This window comes from Patiria miniata, unplaced genomic scaffold, assembly GCF_015706575.1.
Source record: "Patiria miniata isolate m_02_andy unplaced genomic scaffold, ASM1570657v1 HiC_scaffold_25, whole genome shotgun sequence".
Classification (NCBI taxonomy): Eukaryota; Metazoa; Echinodermata; class Asteroidea; order Valvatida; family Asterinidae; genus Patiria; species Patiria miniata.
This window is the reverse complement of record NW_024037064.1, coordinates 2,842,834-2,852,002: the sequence shown is the minus strand read 5'-3', so window position 1 is coordinate 2,852,002 and position 9,169 is coordinate 2,842,834. Positions and strand designations below refer to the sequence as shown.

General features: G+C 42.4%; 1 protein-coding gene across 1 annotated transcript; it reads right to left on the bottom strand.

Moving 5' to 3' along the window:
- Positions 1-3,791: 3,791 nt before the first annotated feature.
- LOC119732903 (39S ribosomal protein L41, mitochondrial-like) lies at positions 3,792-8,463 on the bottom strand. Its single transcript, XM_038206489.1, has 4 exons — positions 8,279-8,463; positions 5,999-6,034; positions 5,561-5,625; positions 3,792-4,275 (listed from the first exon to the last, which is right to left on the bottom strand). The coding sequence occupies exons 1-4, from the start codon at positions 8,373-8,375 to the stop codon at positions 4,108-4,110; spliced, it is 366 nt and encodes a 121-aa protein (XP_038062417.1). The 5' UTR covers positions 8,376-8,463; the 3' UTR covers positions 3,792-4,107.
- Positions 8,464-9,169: the final 706 nt, after the last annotated feature.

Below are 9,169 nucleotides of genomic sequence, written 5' to 3'. Positions count from 1 at the left end.
TCCCAGTAAAGCACCCACATTCCTAGAGTGGGCGTTGCTTAGCAACCACATGCAAAAAAAATATGGCCACCCATTGATGTCATTCGTTGCCACGGCGACATACCTGATGTGTCAAGATGAATATTAAGGGTGAAGTAGGGACGTACGTGTACAGCAGCTGTTCAGGGAATCAGGAGAAAAAAATGTGAGATAATGACCAATTTGTGTCAATCTGACTTGGTTGCCACGGCGACGTGAAATTCTTGAATTCAAGATGTGGATGAGACTCTGGTTAAAAATTGTAGTGGGAGAGATTTAAATGCAACTCAAATTCAATATAAATAATACCAAAATTTGTGTTAATATTATTCGAAGAAAGAAAATAAGAGTGTGTTTTACATACGTACACTTTAAAGTATAACACATGTAAAGTTTTAAATAATAACTGACTGAAGAAAAATGGTGTTTATTCTCAGTTGACAGATATTTGGAAATTGTTCAATTTGTTGCCTAAATATGGAGTAATTCAGCTCCTACTTTTCGATAGTGCTGTGTTTCACTGCATAACGCATTATGAACATAATTTTCTGAAGTAATGTATACATGTACATTGTGTATAATGTATTATGGAGGCATACAATAATGCATATTATATTATGCACAAGATGTCAAGCCAATATATATAAAGCTGGAATCTTCCATATACAGGAGTTATTTCTAATGGAGTTTTGAAAGCTATTTTCTAAACAGTATGAAGTACTCGCAAATATTGCTGATGATTACTAGCCCTATACCTGTCATGACAATGGAGCGATCCAAAAATTTGAGTTTGGGTCTTATTCCTGCCTCTGTCTACCATTGCTGGCAAAAGGGAGCAGACTAATATGTTAATTGTAATGGGCAATTCCATTGTACACAGGGGTCCTGTTTAATGTTTTAGAGATGTAAAAAGTTTGTACATGGTACTTAAATTAAAGAGAAGTTGTTCCAACTGCCATTTGATGTTCGTGAAAACTTGTTTTTCTGGGCGTGGTTGATTTTTGTGCGACTCATGTTTTCCCATGATGATGTCTAGCCAAATTAAGGATTTTTGACTTTAAAGAGTTTTTCTTTAATGATCCTGGTCACTTCTTTGTGGATTTTGGGGATAGGAACCAGTCTACTCGAAGAGTACTTAATTTTTGTCGGGCCGCAAATAATTCAAAATTTGCAAAGTAATTCTTCAACTCATTCGGAATAAAAAGTTCTTCAGGAGGAAACTCAATTTGCTAAGATAACTGAAAATTGAGTGCCAAAACTATTTTGAAAATATGCCAAATCAAGAAAATCGACTAGCTCAATGAAATAATTAAATGTTCAACACTTCTGCAGTACTGCACATAATCTGGTACCCAATCCTTATTTCCTATACATTGTTTCCACAATCATGCCACCAGACTACATTATCATGGTCCCTCTTTCATAAATGTTTGGTCTTATTCTTCATATTTTTAATCATCCGACTTCACTTTCTAGTGACACTGGAGAATATTGAAGTCTGCCGGGGTAGTCCAGTTGGCCTGCCTTTGTTTTGCATGTCTTCTATACTTCAAATCTCAAGTCTGAATAAACAGCAAGCAAAAACCTAAAACAAGATTCAACAGTTCAGTTTAAAAGTTGTGACTTTATTACCACAATGTAATTACATGTTGCAACTCCTTACGTACCAATATATTGGTACGTGCATATAGATATATTGGTGCGTGCATATTGCAATAAGCACGCACAGTTTTATAGTAATGGTAAAAAGGCAGATATACAGTGTAACGCCGCTATACCGAACACCGCTACACCAAACATTCGGCTATACCGAACATCATCCTTGGCTCCCGGACGGTTTTAATGTACAAAACGTACCGAACGTTGTTGTTGACAATAGTCCGCAGATTAACAAAAAACATACCGGTTGTACATGTATATGTATTAAACACTTTTGGGGCCACTTTTAATTCCCGAACATCCAACTACCCATAGTTACATCGTGTTTGAATGTTGAAGAGCGATAGATGGCTATTATTTTCCCAAGGAATAAAAGGGAAAACCACCCGTTGCTTATGTTTTGTGACAACTCCTCGTGCGGCGGCGGGATGTGAGAAATGCCAGTTCAGTGACTTCACTGTTGGTCAAAAGAGAGGGTACCGGCGGTTCAAAATCGCTATACCGAACGATCGTTATTAAGAAGACTTTCTGTGGATCCCTCGATGTTCGTTATTGCGGCGTTCCACTGTACCAGAGGTTTAGCTACACTTTGATTGCATTATTTAAGACCAAAAAAGAGTCCCGACATAGGGTTGACGCAGATGATCCCGAGTACCATTTTCAGGTTTGCAGCATTGCCTACATCATGATGTTGGGCTTTATCCCTGGCTACATGGCACTTCAGTTTATGTCTTCTGACTAGCACCCCTTGAACACAAAATCCTGACAAACTCGGAGACCACCTACATAGGGCTGGATAGCTCGGGCCCGTTCTAGATGCCTTGCTACTTCTGCCCTGAACTTAATGTTGAAATGAGTGCAGCAATAGCTTGTCTACAGCACTGCAGTACTCTAAACGCCGAATGTAATAGTAAAACTTTAACGTATCTGAAGTAATGGGCCAGGTTATTCAAAGCAGTCCAAAGTTCAGCACGATCAAACTATTCGCGCCAATTTCACTCCCCGTTTTGCAGACGCGAGAGAGGGTATTGTGAGCATGCACATTCCTAAAATGTTTGCTCCAACTTCGAACTGAATTGACTTTGGCACGGCAATGGCGCAGCGTTTTGAAAGGTGCCGTGCCGCTAACATTCGGAATGGCGATAGGGCAGCAGCCCTGTTGCCTTGAAGGATGGTGCCATGCCGAACTCAATTCGCCGAGCCAAATGGTTCTAAATGCAGTGCTATAGCTGTGCCATCGCCGTGCCGAATTAAAAAAGTCAAATTAATTGAGTTCGGCATGGAAGAAGCTCGGCATCTACATTTGTAGAACGGGTCTAAGTTGGCAGAGCACCGGTACAGTAACTCAGAGGTCCTAGGTTCAATTCCTCCTTCAAACAGTTTAATTCAACTTTATACACATGTATTGAGTAATGGTTGTCCATTGCACAGTGTGCAACACAATTACCGTAACGGAAAGAGTACCCTCTTCGGAAAGAAAAATCAAGAAGAAACATCCCAGCTTATCCCGAATTCGCAATCACATCCTGAACATGTGCACCTTGTGGGATACAGTAGCATCAAAAGTGGTGTTTAACCCATATAAGTCAGTATAACGCCCCAAACCACCCTGCTTGTTACTCCATGCAGTCCCTGAAAGTACCAAAGCACTCTGTGGTTTTATGGATTCATTAGTGAATAAACACAATGTAATACAATGTAGTACAGGTGCTAATGGGTTCAAAGCATATTGACATCAAACTTGGTGGGTGTAATATTTTATTTGTAAAGGGTGCATTCGAGTAGCTCACCCGGATCGACTCGGGTAAAGGCAGGCGGGTTAGCCACGACAGCCGGGCTAATCGAACGTTCAACCGTGGGCCATTACGATCCCCACGTGACGCCCCTAGCTGCGGCCGTAGCCACTGACAAAACGCCCGTTTCGAATTGGGTCTTAATTTGAGATGAACTACTTTTCAGTCAATTGCAAAACTCAAAAAAGTTGGGCTGGAATTACAGCCTCAAAAGTTGCAATGAACTCAATAAATAATTACCTTTAGACTTCAAATAAAGTTGATTTTTGGGTCCACTTGAGATTGCCGCTGTCCGGCCGCCATATTTGTCCGTTTCTTGGAATGAACAACGCATGCGTGTGACGGATTTCCACCACTGACTCTGCTCCACGAGTAGGGTCTGTGGTGGCTGACCCCGGTGAGCCCCAAGAATGACGTTAGAGCTAATTGAACGGCACGGGGCTAGCCCGAATCGATCCGGCTAAGCTAATCGAACGCACCCATTGATCATTGTAAAGGAGGAAATTGCAAGCAAATTTGAGACAACAAAATGTGCCTGTGGCTTAGGTGGAATTACACCATAGCAGTAAAGTTTCGTGAAATAGACGTCTGGCTCCATTGCATAATTTACAAACACAAAATATGTATACTAAAGTCATCAGCTCTTTGTGTCCTGACTGTTGTCGGTCTCTGTGCTGGCGTCGGAGTACTTTCCGGCTTTGAAGTCGGCCCTGACCTGCGGTGCGATACAGGCATCAAAGAGCTCCCTCGCAGTGATAGCAGGCTGCTCGGTGTCTGGGCATTTGTGGGATACGTACGGCTTCAACTGTCAAGCAAAAATTGTTAAAATAGGGATTTAACAAAAAAAAAAGGTATATAGTATCATTTGCTTTTCATGCATTTTGTTCGTTTCCAATAATAATACCACTCAAAATTTAAAGAAGAATGTTCAATACCTAGGTTTCAGCTCAGTGGATTTAACACTTTTCGAGAAAACGGTGAAAAGTATGTGTGACCTTCGTCAGCAAAAAAATTTCATAGCACTCGGTATTTCCAAAAATCAGTCAATTGACTGATCATTGGAAATCACCTACACGTCTCGATTTCTTCTGAAGTTTTAGTGAATGACAGCAAGCCAGACAAAAGAATTTCACGAAGTGTTTAATCCAAGCAAGCCTCTTGATAATAATTTGGTAAATACTTTTGGGATAACTGCAAATGATCCTACAAAAGCCTTTAAACTGATGCAAGTTACATCCCCATGGGGGTTGGGTGGGTAACCCACCCCCCCCCCCTCCCCCGGCCCCAACTCCCCCCAATGGGGATGTTACCTGCATCAGTTCAAAGGAGGATCATTTGCATTTATCCCAATTCAGTGCACGAGTACTCGGTTTTAACCTGACTAGTGATTTAGGTTATGACTCATGAACAAAGGGTGTTTAAATCCTGCAACTGGCCATATGATGTGTCCTTGGGCAACCTACTTAACCAGTATTTGCTCTCTCTCGCCAGAAGTTAAATGTGTACTTGTACATGTATAGGCTGGTGAAAAAATGCTATGGACTGGCATCCCATCCAGGAGGGGGAGGGGGGAGGGGGAATTGAAATTGATCAACACTCCTGGCGCTCCAATATTACCCGACTTTAGCACGGCTGCCATTACCTAACGTCCTAAGGGCTCTTTGGGGGTCAAGGACCAAATACTACAGAATGCTACATGTGTTGTGCACACTTGTATGGAAAAAAATATGCATACTACAGGTTACTACTCAGTAGTATTTTGGAGCTTAAGGTGGGGTAAGGGCTAAAGGAACTTCTTCCTACCAGATACCCATTTACTACACCTGGGTGGAGAGAGGCAATCGTAGTAAAGTGCCTTGCCCAAGCGCACAAGCACCTTGTCCCCCGTCAGGATTCGAACCCGTGTACCACGGCACACAAGTCCAACCCCGTAACCATTGGACCACAGCCCATCATGTAGGCCACATGAATGAAAGTTATCAGTGAATAACCATTTGGAATCACTTGAATAAAATGTTGTCTGTTTGGGGTGATGGTATGTTTGGCATATGCATGCCAAGGAAACAATTGACCAAAACATCCCCACTTACCGTGAATCCGTCCAGATTTGGAACGACAATCTCAGGAATCATCTCCTTCACGTTCTTGAATCTTACTGCAAAGTGATCAAGGAAAAAAAAACACCTTTGACTTTGAAGAATCTTGTTGCCTTAGACTCTTAGGTCTGATTTCTGTTAATATGTACATGTAATTGTAACTTCTTTGTGAATATAAATGTTTTCTACAACTGGAAAGTAAACGCAGGTGAAAAAATGGGACAATTTTGACATCTTCAGATATGACATCAAATCCCACGTATTAGTTAAATACAGCATGTGATGTATGCTAGGAATTTCCTGGGTAGAGCTGCCAATATTGCCAAGACTGATTTGACTCATCTTGTTGATAGCGACCTCGTTTGTCACTGACTGGCTTTTGGCTCATGAATATGCATGAGATGTATTGTAATGACCTGGTTTAATACTTACAGCCGACCTTTATTCCTGTAGGTTGTATTCCCCGACCTGTAACAACACAAAAAGTTGGGTTTCATATAAGTAAAATATTTGGATGGAGATACTTTCAGGCCCGACAGTGCCCCTCTTATAGGTTTTGATAGTAATAAGTGTACATGCAAATTCAAAAATCATGACATACATGTACATGTAGGTTTAATTTAAAAGGTTTCCAAGGGCCAAAATATAGGCATTTACATAATGTATGTTTCAGTGGCGGATCCAGAGAGGTTTGTGCCGGGGGGGGGGGGGGGGGGGGGGGGGGGGGGGGGGGGGCCAACAGCTCATTCGAGTGAAAAATGGTCTTTCTTTACCAAATTGTGGACACTGGGGGGGGGGGGGGGGGGAGGGGGGAGGGGGAGGGGGGAGGGGGAGGGGGGAGGGGGGAGGGGGGCGCACACCCCCGTAGCACCCCCCTTGATCTGCCAATGTGTTTAACTACATGTAGGGTGCAAGTTTCAGCATAAGGTATCAGAAACAGAACACAAGCATCCGACTGGAATTTTGGAGAAAAACAACAAGGAAATTCCAAACCACACAAGACTTTGAAAAGTATCTTTGACTTGATGCTTTGCATGGCCGATATTGATCAATTATAAAAGTTTGCGGGTAACACCATTTGTACAGCATTTTTCAATTTGTAATTGGGTGCAGAATTCTCAAACCTTATGCCTTACTGAGGTCACCTGAAGGATATTTTTTTATAGAGTTTAAGCTGTTTAGGGGGATCAAAGAGTTACAATCAGTTACCTGAAACATCAGCCGAAATCTTATGGAACAAAAACCCTGCATCGCCACACCACTTTTTTAATGCCTAACTAGGCCTAAACCAAGTGAACTTATAAAGGAAGCTTCTTTTTTGGGGGAAGGGGGGGGGGATTTTTGTTTGAGAAAGTGGAATTCTTGAAGTAAGAATACACTTGATATTTATGTAGGGGGGCTAGGCCTAGGCCTAGCCCTAGGCCTGGAAATTTGTCTATCAAAAAAATCAGTCACAGCGCGCCCAACCAAATCCCATCCATTTACGAAGACCCCAAAGATGGTAAATTGATATAGTCCGAGTAACTTGGACCCAACTTATCGCCTTTTTAAAAATTTGGACATGGTCTGGCGATAGTAGGGTCCAAGCCCATTCCTCGACCTAGACAACACAGTCACTGACAGTCCCAAAAACCAACATTTTCCAACAAAAAACATCAGATTTCACCTTCAAAACGGCCTCCAAATTACTAGATATGCCACCTGAGGTACAAGTAGACATCGATAATTAAGATAGTTGTACTGAAGTTTACTTACGATCCGGAAAAAAGTGAAATTTTCCGTTCATTTCGGAGAGCTCCCCTCGCGATCTTGAACACGTTAAATTTGCGATCGTGTTTAAAGTTTGAACGACGCGATTTCTTCTACATGCCCAGCGTACATTCGATGGTCCCCGTATCCCGTATGCGATTCCGTTACCGAGCGCGCGCGATGCATCGATTATGATAATGATCACGTTTGTAAACACATACATGTGCATTTCGAACTGTAAAAGGGAATCGGGAACCAGCTTGAACTGGTACCCGCTATAAAAGCTGCGCTAGTTCCCGACTCCCTATTATCGTTTGAAATGCACATGTGTTTACAAACGTGATCCAGTCTACTCATTATCATAATCGATGCATCGCGCGCGCTCGGTAACGGAATCGCACTCGGGATACGGGGACCATCGAATGTACGCTGGGCATGTAGAAGAAATCGCGTCGTTCAAACTTTAAACACGATCGCAAATTTAACGTGTTCAAGATCGCGAGGGGAGCTCTCCGAAATGAACGGAAAATTTCACTTTTTTTCCGGATCGTAAGTAAACTTCAGTACAACTATCTTAATTATCGATGTCTACTTGTACCTCAGGTGGCATATATAGTAATTTGGAGGCCGTTTTGAAGGTGAAATCTGATGTTTTTTGTTGGAAAATGTTGGTTTTTGGGACTGTCAGTGACTGTGTTGTCTAGGTCGAGGAATGGGCTTGGACCCTACTATCGCCAGACCATGTCCAAATTTTTAAAAAGGCGATAAGTTGGGTCCAAGTTACTCGGACTAAAATTGATACTGATAATGAGTAATATTGTGCTAGAAGGCACACGGGGTGCCTTAATTATGTCAGGTCTATCTTAACTAGTGACACCCCCCCCCCCCCCCCGCCGCCGCTGGGCTCCGCCCCCCCCCCCCCCCCGGCCGCCCCATAGTTTCTCAAATTTCTGCTTCACTTACTCGGGTGAAAGTGTTTATTAGCCCGTTTGCTGGTCATCTCTTTGTGTCTGTTTGCTCCTCGATACAGACCTCTGATCAGATCTTTCATGACTGGCATGCTGACTTTTAATTAGACGACAAATAAAGCTAGAATTTCGAGTTAAAATCGCATTCGCAACCACGTCCGATCACCGATGGGAGAATAGTGCGCCCTCAAGTGTTGATGACCCGTGCCTCAGTCTCAAAGGTCAAGATAAATATTCATAATTTGCTATTCTTTATTCATATATCTACGGTGACGAAATGCAAATGATGTAAACAGTGAAGTGGATTGTGGGAGATTCGCCATTTTGCGTGCAAGAACATCGGACATGTCGGAGGAGTTAACTTTCTGTTTCATGACTTTTCATGCTTTTGGGGATGTTGAGATGATTTTTCGTCATATTTCTGAGGCAATCAGTTCACAGTGCCTTTGCACAGTAGGGGCCTAAGCCGAAACTTCAGACTCGCTTCATTTTCAACTCATTTCGGTAAGTGGTTGCAGAATTTTTTTGGACATGACAAATTCGGCCGAAATTTGTGTGCCCAGTTTTGGGACGCACTTTTCTATTTCTAAACACTGAATTCATGATTTTTTTTTAGGCTAGCCTCACTTGTGTGGCCTCGGTATTTGCTGCGCTGTACGTTCATTGGCCTAACGTACAGTGCAGCAATACCGAGGCCACGGCGATCGTGAAGTCATGAAAGTGAAGGGCCCCTGTTTTGTTTAAATTATTTAGACTAAAGTCTAAAATCATGATTTCTACCCCAAAAATCTGTCCAAAATTGCAAACCGGGTATTATTAGAATTGAGAAAAGTCTGGTTTTGATTGTGTAGTGCCAGTTGATATTTCACCCGTACTAATCAATGTA